The sequence below is a fragment of the Psammomys obesus genome, unplaced genomic scaffold, assembly GCF_907164565.1.
Source record: "Psammomys obesus unplaced genomic scaffold, mPsaObe1.curated_primary_1811, whole genome shotgun sequence".
In the NCBI taxonomy this organism is placed as follows: Eukaryota; Metazoa; Chordata; class Mammalia; order Rodentia; family Muridae; genus Psammomys; species Psammomys obesus.
This window is the reverse complement of record NW_026592776.1, coordinates 5,493,085-5,507,585: the sequence shown is the minus strand read 5'-3', so window position 1 is coordinate 5,507,585 and position 14,501 is coordinate 5,493,085. Positions and strand designations below refer to the sequence as shown.

The 14,501-nt window shown below is 37.7% G+C and overlaps 1 protein-coding gene across 1 annotated transcript in view; it reads right to left on the bottom strand.

Annotated features, from left to right (window-relative positions):
• The window catches only part of Ace2 (angiotensin converting enzyme 2), a 48,722-nt gene extending 44,974 nt beyond the window's left edge, over positions 1 to 3,748 (bottom strand). The window contains exon 1 of the mRNA XM_055615765.1: positions 3,491 to 3,748. Coding sequence (XP_055471740.1) covers positions 3,491 to 3,676 — 186 coding nt within the window. The 5' untranslated portion in view covers positions 3,677 to 3,748. The remainder of the gene's footprint in view (positions 1 to 3,490) is intronic.
• Between the last annotated feature and the right edge of the window lie 10,753 nt (positions 3,749 to 14,501).

Genomic DNA, 14,501 nt, shown 5'->3' with positions numbered 1-14,501 from the left:
CTGATACCTCGATCAGTAGAGTCTTTCAGAGGCCCTCTGTGGTAGGCTCCTGTCCTGTTTCCTGTCTTCTCCTACTTCAGACGTCTATCGCATTTGTCCTTCTGAAAGAGGACTGAGCATCTTCCCTAGGGTCTTCCTTGTTGTTTAGCTTTTTTGGGAGTATAGATTCTAATTCTAGTATGTTTCTCCTATATTATATGTCTAATAACCACTAATGAGTGAGTATATACCATGTGTGTCTTTCTGCTTCTGGGTTACCACACTCAAGATGATCTTTTCTAGCTCCCACCATCTGCCTGCACATTTCATGATTTCCTTGTTTTTAATAGCTGAATAGTATTCCATTGTGTAAATATAGCACAATTTCTGTATCCATTCCTCAGTTGAGGGACATCTAAGTTGTTTCCAGATTCTGACTATTATGGATAGAGCTGCTACAAAAATGGTTAAGCAAATGTCCTTCTTGTATAGTTGAGCATATTTTGGTTATATGCATAGGTGTGGTATAGCTGGATCTTGAGGTAGCACTATTCCTAATTGTCTGAGAAAGCACCAGATTGATTTCCAAAGTGATTGTACAAGTTTACATTCCCACCAGCAATGGAGGAGAGGTTCCCTTTCTCCACATCCTCTCCAGCATGTGTTGTCACTTGAGTTTTTGATCTTAGCCATTCTGATGGGTGTAACGTGAAATCTAAGGGGTGTTTTGATTTGCATCTCCCTGATTACTAAGGATGTTGAGCATTTCTTTAAGTGTTTCTCTGTCATTCGATATTTCTCTGTTGAGAATTCTCAAAACAAACTACTTTTAAGGACATTCTGGGCATGTAACAAACTAAATACTCAGCAGTAGATGGCCGACAGAAAACGAACTCAAAGGCATTTTTGCAGGTTCCTTGTCTCCTAATACTGTGTCAGAGCGTTTTCTTTTTTTTTTGTTTTGTTTGTTTTTGTTTTTCATTTTATCTTATTTTTATTATATATTCTTTCTCTGTCTCTCTCTGTCTCTGTCTCTCTCTGTCTCCCTCTCTCTTTTGCATATATATATATATATTATGGCTTACAGTTTAGTGATTTAATGGAATTTCTGAGTATGTGAATGAGTGAGTCTCTGTGGCTATATCTAGTTTCTGTGCCTTTTCTTGAGTGCTTCTGTTTGTTTGTTTGTTCTGTCCTAATCCCATGTGTTAGTTTTTTGTTCTATTTTATTATATTTTATTTTATTATTATCTCTTAGAAGTATGTTGGATCTGGACAGGAGGGGAATCGGGGAGGAACTGGGAGAAGTAAAGGAAAAGAAAATTATAATTGGAATATAGTATGTGAGGAAAAACTCTAGCTTCAACAAGACACTTAATTAAGACTTATAGCTTCTAAGATTCAAAGGAGGATATAAACTCAGGACATTTGGCTCAACTTCATACTTTCTATGTTATGGTCACACTCCTGTGTTCATTCATTGCCGTTACAGCACAGTGTATCTCAGCAATACCCTGTCATACCTGTCCACTGCCTAATATGTAAGAGAATCTCAACACATGAAACTAAGAGAGAACAGGAAAATGAACACCCACCCCCAACTTGACTCCCCCTTCAGGCAAACCCATAGTGGTTCACCTGAGTGCTTTGATGCACCTTCCTCCACGCTCTGGCAAAGGGGATATGGAGTCCCTTGTCATTTTTCTTTCATTTAAATACTGTGTTTTTCCTTTAAAGAACGCACGCTTTTCTCCAGTTTAAAACACCTGATGATTTATATTCTTCCATTTCTAGTTTTGGCTATAATCAAAATCAAAATATTATCATTTTTAATTATACATTTTTTTTGCACTGAGCCAAACACCAATACCATAATAATCTCACTGATGGTTTCAACAAACATCATTACATCTTACTCTATAATAGGACTTCTGCATATGTAGGTTCTCAAAAGAATTATTATGTACCTCTTCAAAAACTCTCCCTCCTACACTAATAACAAGGATGTCTTCCTGCCCCCCTGAGCCTACAAGCGTTAAAAATCATTCTGGAATTGTTTGACCCTGATGAAGCATATATGAGTATTATTTAGTTTTTTCCTAAGTGACTAAGGTAACGCTGGGGCTGGGAAGATGGATCAGTGGTTAAGATACAGACTTCCCTTGCAGAGGATGCAAGTTTGTTTCCCAACATCTTTGTTGGGTGGTACACAACAGCCTGTAACTCCAGCTTGTGGGGGATCCAATATCTCTGACCTATGAACACCTGCACTCACAGCACGCACACGCGCACACACACACACATACATACACACACAATTTTAAAATAATAAAAATAAATCTTAACATGAAAAAGTATCTAAGACCCAGATTGTGAGACTAACAAAATAAAGTTTACTCATCTAAAATGTGGTGGGGTCAGGATGTGGATGTCAGAAGTTTAGCTACCTAACCACATAGGCCACCTAACTCTCCAGCATTACATTAGTCTCATCTGAGAACATCTACAGAATACATAGACCACAAACAGAAATAAAATAAAAACTTATAAAAATGGTTACACTAAAGATAACATGGATTAGACCAAAATGAGACATCAGATAAAAGCAACTTCTTTGGCAACATCAGATTTTCAAAAATATCTTTGGTTTTCTTAAACTTTAGAAAAATAGAAAAAAAATCTTAATATTTCAAAGGAGACAGCCATTCTCAGATTCACTCTGTTCTATGAATGGAAGTAATTTAAACAGACAGCATCCTGATCATTTGAAAGAAATGAAGCTTCTAAACTACAATTTTGAAGGAAACATTGCTGGAAGAAAAATGATATGAAAAGTCTCTTCTTAAATACTTGCTCAATTTTCCACCACTTAAATATACTTAAAAGGCACTTCAAGTTCTGTGAGAAAAAATATTCTAAGTCCTTGCACTTGTCAAACAAAATAAGCTGCTTTCCTGAGAGTAGGCTGAGATTTTTCAGGACTAGTTTAATTATAGCTTCTCTTCTATGACCTTTGGAAATTCCTCAGAGCTCTGTGACAATGAAAGAAAGAATTCCCGAGTCCAGTTTCACCTAAGCCATGGTTACCTTAATTACTAAGCTGCTGCTTTCAGTAAACCTCCACTTGCATTTTTCAGTTAATATGTCATCTGTAATCTTCAGAGAGTCCTGTTGGCATTGTTGGCTAAAGAAAATCATTGACTCAATAACTTTACATTTCCATGAATGCTTTGCACTGTCAGTATAATGAGAATAGTAATGGCAGCTTTATCAAACAGTTTCACTTGTCCCTGTATTCTGGACAGAGAATTCATTCATAACAATTTCCCAAATGAACTCTAAGGTCAGTTGAATTTAATCATCTGGGACACTAGGATCAGAGCTACAGATGCAATCATTCATCCTCACACTTCAGAGATTTCTATGATTTCTTTATCCAATTTTTTTTTTAGGCAGTAATTCTAATCTTTAAGAAGCCTTCAATACCCCCTAGATAGCCTCAAGAACTCACCATCTTTTGGGCATTCTCTTCAGTAATGTTGGTGTTATAATTCCAAGAAGCAAGTGAACTTTGATAATACAGGTCTTCAGCTTTCTGGTTAAACTCGTCTAAAAATGTCTTGGCCTGTTTCTCGATGATGGACTGAGCAGCAATAGCAGCAACAAGGCTGAAAAGGAGCCAGGAGGAGCTTGACATCTTTCCCCGTGCACCAAGATCCCATCCACTCCACTGAGCAAATTTCCCTAGAGTGAAATCTGCTCATGAGTTTTTCTCTCTCATCAGCCTTTGAACTTGGGTTGGGCACTGAGAAGGGAAGACAAAAAAAAAAAAAAAAAAAAAAAAAAGCAGAAGAAACAGAAGAGAACAGTAAACAAGCTGCTGAACCAATATGAATTTAATCCTGGAGAGGACAGATATGTAAACAGATTTTTAGAATGATTTTTTTAAGTAAACTAAATAAAGGCATGTTATTCATTAATCCTAGAAAACTTTAGCTCTGCTAACATTTTATGGCCAAATGAAAACTTGGACGTTTCATTAATATGTTCCTTAAAAGCTCCTAGAGATACACTGAGAAGTCCTGTGATTTTACAGTAACAAAAGTTTAGAATCAGAAATAGTGGGATACGTATTAGAACGTGTAACCTTTTCTGACAATTCTATCAATGAGTTATCCTCTCTCTCTCTCTCTCTCTCTCTCTCTCTCTCTTCCTCCCTCTCTCTTGTTTTTTTTTTTTTAAGAGAGAGTTTCACTGTGTAGCCCTGGCTGTCCTGGAACTCACTCTGTAGACCAGGCTTGTCTTGAACTCACAGAGATCTGCCTGCCTCTGCCTCTGCCTCCAGAGTACTGGAATTAAAAGTGTGCAGCACCACTGCCCAGCTCCATTTTCTCTATTAATTTAAAGTAAATGCTCACAAAAATTCACTTCCTTGGTTAACAGTTTGTTTGCAAATAAACAACTTTACCTTTGTCTTTATGGGATTCTTTAAAAAAAAAAACAAAAAACAAAACAAAACAAACAAAAAACAATTTTCAGCCAGGAGGCAGCAGCACATCCCTTTAATCCCAGTATTTAGGAACTCTCTGAGTTCAAGTCCAGTCTGATCTACAGAGCTAGGACAGCCAGGGCTGCACAAATAAATCTTGTTTCTAAAAACAATATGTGTGTGGTTGTGTGTGTGTGTGTGTGTGTGTGTGTGTGTGTGTGTGTGTGATCTCTCTGTCCATTTAAGAAATAATAAGAATATTCTCCACTATACAGGTTTAATCCTCCCAATATGGATTTGACAAAGTTTCAAGCTGTCATTTTCTCTGTCTCAGGAGACATTAATCTCCAGTTCTATAGCTGACTTCATCATGTATCTCTTTCCCTTTCACTTACCTGCTTAAAACTTAGCTGAGATCTCAAGGAAGTAACAATGGTTCCCATTATGAAGTCCAAGGAATATCCATGGCAAGTCCTGGGCATCCATAGGCATGAGATTGTGACTACTCCAAAGAGATTTTACTGGTTATCCTGTTGAAGTGAAGCAGCTGGCTCTATGTCCTCATTCCCAGGGTGTAAGCAGACACAGATAAAAGAGAGCAGCCACTTTAAATGGCAGGGCTCATGGGCCTGCTTGATTGTGATTATGAAACCTTCACACAGAGAAAACATTTCTCCATCCAGAAAAACAAGTCTTCCAGGTTTAGAAGAAATGGTAATAACCAAGCCTGAAAAAGAATTCCACTACTTCACTTCGTTCCAACCTTGGGCAGATGATTGTAGAATAAGAAAAAGCAGTAATTGCTCAAAGTGCTTTGTGTTGTTGTAACATTTTATTTAGGCATCACAACATACCTGTGGGCAAATATTTACATCACCATTTTATGGACTGTGAAATTGAGCTTAAGTAGCTAAACCTCACTAGGCTAATAATGGGTGGAACGAGGCCATGAATCCAGGCTGGCTGGCTCTGGAGTACAGACTCCAAGCTAAACTGTATGCTACAGTCTAAGAGCAAGAATGGAGCTATACATAGCTTAAGGAGGACTTGTGTCTTCAGTAAAGATGATAGAGGCATTCTCTGGTTCCACTATATCAAATGAGAATCAAGACAAAGCAGGTTGCAACTTTGAACAATAATTTAAAAAAATCAAAGAAAATGACAGGAGAGAAAAACTGCTACAGACATGGCAGTAAGGCTCTTCATACACAAGGAATCTGAAATCTCCTTGCTACTCACAGGCTTAAGGAGAAAAACAGAAAATACAAATGGGGAGCAGCATGTGAACTTCAGAACAAGAATGTTACATGAGAAAAAGCTGTAAGAAACCTCTAGTCAGATGACCTCCTGAATGAAATGCTTGGGGTTAGGATGGAAAACAAAATCATCCAAATTCATTTTACTGAGACAGAAAAGAAGATTCATGCAATCACAATGAAACGTAGAAAGCAAGATATGAAATCTAAGCTAAAAGTAGATGGACAGGAAGACTGAGATAGAGATGAAGCAGGAAAATGGCAGAAGCCAAGAAACTCTAAACATCAAGGGAAACAGAGGAATTGTACTTAGTGATGCTTTACAAAAACAAACAAAACAACAACAAAAAAAAACTAGCTTACACTGGCCAACAGCAAGTACTCATTGAACTCACTTTTCATTGAGAAGTTCATGATGCTCTGTTACCTAGAAGTACCAGATCTTATCTCCTAGAAGCTCTTATCTCTGAGCCCATTCTGAAAATAGAAAGAATCATCTGTAGATGGAGGACATGTGCCCCAGGGGAAAAAATAAAAAGACAACTGGCCTCCAAGAACATATTATCTTTAAGGAAAGAGAATTAGAAAAAGGATGAGATGACCAGACACTCAAGAAAGCTATTCTAACATTAAAAAAAATGTTGGAGTTGTAGGTGTGTTTGATAAAAAGTAGAGAGAAGAAGTAGAGAGACCTTGACGCTTAACAAAATTGTAAAACATAATTTTTATTTTGTGACTAATAAGCACTTACATTAATTAGGAAATGGGAGAAAGGAAGGAAGAGAATGATGAAGGAAGGAGGTTTTTTTTTGTTGTTTTTTTTTAAAGGCGGGGGTGTCTCTGAAAAGGTGTCTTCTGAGCAGAAGTCTAAAAGGATGTGTAAAGCCAGCTGGGGCTTTCCCAGATCTCTATTTGGAAAAGTAGGCATGCACAAAGGGTGTAGGCAGATCTCGAGAACATCAGAGGCCTGTGTAACTACATATGAAGCTGAGAACATAGCTTAGTCTCACACCTGGAAGGCCTTGAAGAAATTTCATCTTCAGATTTTACCCTTAGGCATGCAGGAGGACAATAAAAACCTTCAAGTGGGGAAGTTATATGACAAAAATCTTTATGACTGCTGCTTTGTGAACACTCTAAGGAGGATGAGCTGTGTGACTTTAGGCCTTTACTATGATATATGTATCTTGTACATCTTTCTTTGCTGCAAAATTAGTGGTCTTGTGGAGATGTTGCATTTAGTGAATTCATACCTGAGTAGTAATTAAAGCTACTGATGAAGAAAACAGCATTGTAATAATTGGTAAACTTCCATACTGAAATATTTAAGCAACTTGCCTGTCAGACAACTTTCAGGGACATTCACTGTATCTGTGGTTGGCTGAGATCTTTATTCCAGGGTGCATTTGGACCCTGATCCTGATTTGTTGGTTTTTACTGGCCTAGGCCAAAAATGGGAGGGAAAACCCAGCTTCAGATGAAGCAGGCTCATTTGTGAAAGAAAACGATTCAGAAAGAGAAAGTCTGATTGAGCCCACCCAAGAAAAACATGCCAGGTTCTCTGATAGCCTAATTATCAGGTCCAGGTATAAAGTTTTACACCATACAGAAAGAAGAATACTGCTTTCTTGAGGGAGAAGAGAAAAATCATAAATAATGGCTCCCTCATGATATTTCCAGATACTGTCTTTGTGGTCACACTTCCTTTGCACCAGGCTTTGAACGTAAACTCTTTGACATAACATTTATGAATGGGATTTTCTTATAATTAAAGAAACAACTTTCAAGTGATCTCATAACTGATCTAAATTTACCCAACCTACAGCATTTGATTCCAGGCTGTTAAGCAACAGATGCCTTCTCTCTGTTGATTCGTAGCTTTAGTGACCTACTAACTTGCAGTGTCTAGTAAGTCCTCATCAGTCTGGCATGTTCTCGGAATAAGCAAGCCCACACAAACAAAACAACAGTTCAATGTTTTGACTGCTCTAGTTTTATGCTTTAAACCTGTTTAAAGTGGAAAGCTTTCTAAGGCAGATTCCATACTGACTCTGATTTGCCTTGGAATTGCTTTGTGTTGTATTATTTTGTAGAGTTTTTTTTTTTTTCTTTAATAGATATTATTTACTGGCTTGTCTATACTGTGGACCTTTGGGCTGTACATTAAATGACTCCAAGTAGTTTTATTGCTAATAATTCTGCTGTCTGAGTTCACATGGCTTCTTAGAGTATCAGCTCTTAGTAGCCCCACCTATCTCAAATCTTCCTGTTTTTGGTTTGCTGTCTGCTACGACCTCAATGAAAACTTAATAATCATAAGCTTCTGTCAGGAAGCTCACTTTGCATAGTTTTATACCTGAGGGTGGGTCTTCAATTTTCTAGAACAAAGTACATAGACTTTGAGATACAGGTCTCCCATCCTGCTCAACTTTTTTTATAATAACTTTTCCTTTATGTTACAATGAATCTTAAAAGGGGTCATATACATTTTTTCTTCACAATTTATGCATTATATAACCCAATTGAAGCTCCCTGCCTCACTTCCCCCAGTCCCACCCTCCGTCTCTCTTCCCCTTAATCCCTTCCCCTAGTCCATTGAAAGGGAGAGTTCTCCAGTGTTGCCATCTTCCCATAGCTTGTTAACTCTCATCAGGAGTGCCTGGATCCTCTTCCTCCATGACCTGGCAAGCCTGCGCCATCAGGAGCAAGGGATCAAAGAGCAGTCAACTGAGTTCATGATAGAGGCAGCCCCTGATCCCAAAACTCAGATACCCACATGGAAACTGAGCTGCCAGTTGGCCACATCTGAGCAGAGGGTCTAGGTACTTTCCATGCATGGTCCTCCCTTGGTGCATCAGTCTTTGCAGGACCCCCTAGGCTCAGATCCTTTCGCTTCTTTATCTCCTTGTGAGGCTCCTGTCCCCTCCATGTCCTTCTATTCCCATCCTGCTCTTTCTCCATAAGACTCCCTTCCCACTGCCCAAAGTTTGGCCCTGAGTCTCAGCATCTGCTTTGATCCCCTATTGGGTGAATCATTTCAGAGGACCCACTATATTAGACTCCCATCCTTTTTCCTCTCTTCCATCACTTCTGGTGTCTATCCTGTTTGCCATTCTGAATGAGATTTAAGCAAACTCCCTAGGGTCTTCCTTAGTGTTTAAATTCTGTAGTATTTAATTCTGTAGATGGCTGTCCTACATCATATGGCTAATATCCACTTATTAGTGAATGTATACCATCCCTGCCTTTCTGTTTCTGGGTTAACTCACTCAAGATGATCTCTTCTAGTTCTCACCATTTGCCTGCAAATTTCATGATTCCCTTGCTTTTAATTGCTGAGTAGTATCCGTTGTGTAAATGTACCACAATTTCTGCATCCATTCTTCAGTTGAAGGACATCTAGGTTGTTTCCAAAGTCTGGCTATTATGAAAAAAGCTTCTATGAACATAGTTGAGCAAATGTCCTTATTTAATGGTGGGATAACTTTTGGGTATATGCCCAGGAGTGGGATAGCTTGATCCTGAGGTAGTGCTATTACCAATTTTCTGAGAAAGTGCAAGATTGATTTCCAAAGTTGTTGTACAAGTTTACATTCCCACCAGCAATGGAGAAAGGAATCCCCTTTCTCCACATCCTCTCCAGCATGTGTTGTCACTTGAGTTTTTGATCTTAGACATTCTGATGGGTGTAAAGTGAAATCTCAGGGTTGTTTTGATTTGCATCTCCCTGATGACTGATGTTGAGCATTTATTTAAGTGTTTCTCTGCCATTCTATATTCCTCTATTGAGAACTTCCTGCTTAGCTCTGTACCTCATTTTAATTGTTTTATTGGTGTCTAATTCCTTCAGTTCTTTATATATTCTGGATATTAGTCCTCTATCAGATGTAGGGTTGGTAAGGATCTTTTCCTAGCCTGTAGATTGTCATTTTGTTTTGTTAACAGTGTCCTTTGCTTTACAGAAGCTTTTCAGTTTCATGAGGTCCCATTTATTTATTGTAGATCTTAGAGCCTGAGCTGTTAGTGCTCTGTTCAGGAAATTGTCTCCTGTGCAAATGAGTTCAAGGCTCTTCCCCACTTTTTCTTCCAATAGATTTAGTGTGTCTGGTTTTATGTTGAAATCTTTGATTCACTTGGACTTTAATTTTGTGCAGGGTTATAGATATGAGACTATTTGAAATATTCTACATGTGGGCTTCCAGTTAGACCAGCACCATTTGTTGAAGATGCTATCCATTGTATGGTTTTGGCATCTTTGTCAAAAATCAGGTGTCCATCGGAGTGTGGGTTTATTTCTGGGTCTTCTTTTTTTTTTTTTTTTACTACTGTTTCTCAAAGTACAGCTTGAGATCAGGGAAGGAGATAAACCCCAGAAGATCTTTTATTGTACAGGATTGTTTTAGCTCTTCTGGGTTTCTTTTTCTTTCAAGGTCTGTAAAGAATTGTGTTGGTAGTTTGATGGGAATTACATTGACTCGGTAGATTGCTTTTGTTAAGATGGCTATTTTTACTATCTTAATCCTACCGACCCATGAGCATGGGAAAACTTTGCATCTTCTGATATCTTCTTCTATTTCTTTCTTCAGAGACTTAAAGATTTTTTTTTTCATAAATGTATTTGACTTGTTTGGTTAGATATACTTTATGTCTTTTGTGACTATTGTAAAGGGTGTTGTTTCTCTAATTTCGGGATCAGCCAATTTGTCTTTTGTTTACAGGAGGGCTACTGATTTTTTTTTTTTTTTAGTTAATTTTGTATCCAGCCACTTTGCTGAAAGTGTTTAGCAGCTGAAGGAGTTCTCTGGTTGAATTTTTGGGGTCACTCATGTATAGTGATGCTATGACTTCTTCCTTACGATTTGAATCTCCTTGATTTCCATTAATTGTCTTATTGCTCTAGCAAGGACTTCAAGAACTATGTTGAAGAGATATGGAGAAAGTGGGCAGCCTTGCCTTGTCCCTGATTTCAGTGAGATTGATTTAAATTTCTCTCCATTTAGTTTGATGTTGACTATATCCTTGCTGTATATTGCCTTTACCATCTTTAGGTAAGTGCCTTGTATCCCTTATCTCTGCAGGACTTTAAATATGAACAAGTGTTGGATTTTAGCAAATGCTTTTCAGCATTTAAGGAGATTACCGTGTGAGTTTTTTCTTTCAGTTTGTTTATATGGTGGATTATATTGATGGATTTCCATATATTGAACCAACCTTACATGCCTGGGATGAAGCCAACTTGGTCATAGTGGATGATTTCTTTTATGTGTTCTTGGATTTGGTTTGCGAGTGTTTCAGCATCTAAGGAGATGATCATGTGTGTGTGTGTGTTTTTTATTTCAGTTTGTTTATATGGTGGATCACATTGATGGATGTCTGTATATTGAACCACCCCTGCATATCTGGGATGAAGCACACTTGGTCATAGAGGATGATATCTTTGATGTGTTCTTGGATTTGATTTGTGAGTATTTTGTTGAGTATGTTTGCATCAATGTTCATAAGGGAGATTGATTGCCCTGAAATTCTCTTTCTTTGTTGGATCTTTGTGAGGTTTTAGGAATCAAAGTGACTGTAGCTTTATAGAATGAGTTTGGTGATGTTCCTTCTGTTTCTATTTTGTGAAAGAGTTTGAAGAGTATTGGTGTTAGCTCATCTTTCAAAGTATGGTAGAATTCTGTGCTGAAACCATCTAGCCCTGGGACTTTTTGTTTGTTTGTTTGTTTGTTTTTGTTTTTCTTTTGGATGGGAGACTTTTGCTGACAGCTTTTATTTCCTTGGGAGATAAAAGACTATTTAATTTATTTACCTAGTTTAGATTCAGACTTGGTAAGTGGAATCAATCAAGAAAACTGTCCATTTCATTTAGATTTTCAAAGTTTGTGGCACATAGGCTTTGTCATAAGACCTAATGATTGTGTGGATTTCCTCAGTGTCTGTTGTTATGTAGCCCATTCATTTCTGATTTTGTTGATTTAGGTAGTGTCTCTCTGCCTTTTAGTTAGTTTGGCTAAGGGTTTGTCTATCTTGTTGATTTTCTCAAAGAAACAGCTCTTGGTCTCATTGATTCTTTGTGTTGTTTTCTGTTTCTAATTTATTGATTTTAGCTGTGTGCTTGATTATTTCCAGCCATCTACTCCTCTTAGGTATGTCTGCTTCTTTTTTTTTTTTCTAGGGCTTTCAAGTAAGCCATTAAGTTGCTTGTATGAAATGTTTTGACTTTCTTTATGAAGTCACTTAATGCTATGAACTTTCCTCTTAGCACTTCTTTCATTGTGTCCCATAAGTTTAGGTATATCGTGCTTTTATTTTCATCGAATTCTAGGAAGTCTTTAATTTCTTTCTTTATTTCTTCCCTGACCCAGCTGTCAAGGAGTAGAGAGTTGTTCAGTTTCAATGTGTGTGTAGGCTTTTTGCTATTTCTGCTATTGTTGAGGTCTAGTCCATGGTGGTCTGATAGGATACAAGGGATTATTTTAATCTTCTTCTATCTGATGAGGCTTCCTTTGTGACCAACTATATGGTCTATTTTGGAGAAGTTTCCACGAGGTGCTGAGAAGAAGGTAAATTCTTTTGTGTTTGTGAAAACTTCTATATGTATCTTTTAGGTCCATTTGATTCATGAAATCTGTTAGTGTCATTGTTTCTTTGTTTAATTTCTGTTTTTTTGACATGTCCTTTGTTGAGAGTGGGGTGTTGAAGTTTCCCACTATTAACATATGGGGATCTATGTATGGTTTAAGTTTTATTAATGTTTCTTTTACAAATGTGGGTGCCCTTGTATTTGGGGCATAGATGTTCAGAATTCGGATGTCTTCTTGATGGATTTTTCCTTTGATGAGAATGAAGTGTCCCTCTCCATCTCTTTTGATTAATTTTGGTTGAAAGCCTATTTTATTAGATATTAGAATGACTATTCCTGTTTGCTTCTTGGGTAGATTTGCTTGGAAAACTGTCTTCCAGCCCTTTACTCTCAGGTAATGTCTATCTTTGTGTCTTAGGTGTGTTTCTTGTATACAACAGACTGTTGGGTCTTGTTTACACATCCATTCTGTTAGTCTGTGTATTTTTATTGGATAGTTGAGTCCATTGATGTTGAGAGATATTAATGACCAGTAGCTGTTAGATCCTTTTATTTTGGTGTCGGTTGTGGTAGTGTGTTTGTGTGCTTGGCTACTTTTAGTTTTGCTAAAAATAGTGAGGTTATTTATTTCCTGTGTTTTCCTGAATGTAGTTAGCTTTCTTGTATTTTTCCCCCTAGTATTTTCTGTAAGGCTGGATTTGTCTGTAGATATTGTTTAAATTTGGTTTTGTTGTTGAATACCTTGTTTTCTCCATCTATGATGATTGAGAGTTTTGTGGGGTATAGTAGCCTGGGCTGACATCTGTGTTCTCTTAGGGTCTGTGTCATATCTCTCCAGTCCCTTCTGGCTTTCATAGTCTTCCTCTGTTTAAAAGTCAGGTGTGATTAGATGGGTTTGTCATTATATATTACTTGGCCTTTTTCTCTTGCAGCTTTGATCATTTTTCCTTATTGTGTATACTTACTGTTTTGATTATTATGTGTCGGAAGGATTTTCTTTTCTAGTCTAATCTATTGGGTGTTCTGTAGGCCTCTTGTATGCTTATAGGCCTCTCCTTTAAATTGGGGAAATTTTCTTCTACAATTTTGTTGAAAATATTTTCTGGGCCTTGGACATGGGAATCTTCTTTTTCCTCTATTCCTATTATTCTTTTTTATCTTCATCTTTTTTAAATTTTTTTATATTAATCACAGGTCATTCACTTTGTATCCCAGCCATAGCCCCCTCCCTCTTTCCCTCCTAATTTCACCCTCCCTCCCTCATCTCCTCCCTACCCCCTTCCAAGTCCACTGATAGAGGAGGTCCTCCTCCCCTTCCATCTGACCCTAGCTTATCAGGTATCTTCAGGACTGGCTACAATGTCCTAACCTATTATTCTTAGGTTTTGTCTTTTCACATTGTTTTGGATTTCTTTGATGGTTAGTGTCAGTAAGTTTTTAGATTTAACATTTTCTTTGGTGGATACATTGATTTTTTTTTTCCATTGTATCTTCTACACCTGAGATTCTTTCTTCCATCTCTTGTAGTCTGTTGGTTATGCTTACCTCTGTAGTTCCTGTTTTCTTTCCTAGGTTCTCCCTCTCCATGATTTCCTCTGTTTGTGTTTTCTTTAATATTTCCAATTCTATCTTCAGATCTTGTACCATTTTGTTGATTTTCTTCACCTATCTGACTATATTTTCCTGCTTTTCCTTCAATTCTTTCACCTGTTTGTTTGAACTTTCCTCTATTTCTTTTACTGTTTTAATTATTTCCTCTCTAAAGGCCACAAACTGTTTGGCTGCATCTTCCAGTATGTCTTTACAGATGGCCATAATCTGTTTGACTTTATCTTCCTCTATTTCTTTATGCATTTTATTGTTTCCTCCATTAATCTCTTCATAAGCATAGATTTAAGGTCATCTTCTTGGATTTCAATTATGTTAGGGTGTTCAGATCTACTTTCCCCTGGATAACTGGTTTCTGTAGACGGCATGTTGCTTTGGCTTTTGTTGGTTGTGCTTTTACACAGGCCTCTACCCATCTGGCTGTCTCAGGTGTTGGCTGTTAGTTTCTGATGCCTGCTGGAATCCTGGGGTGAGGAGAATCCCCTTGGCAGGAATTTGGTTGTTCCTGAAGGTTGTTCTCCTCAGCCTTTTGGGTATGGTCACCAAATGGTTGGTACTTCTCAGTGAATTGCCACAGGTCACCTCAGGT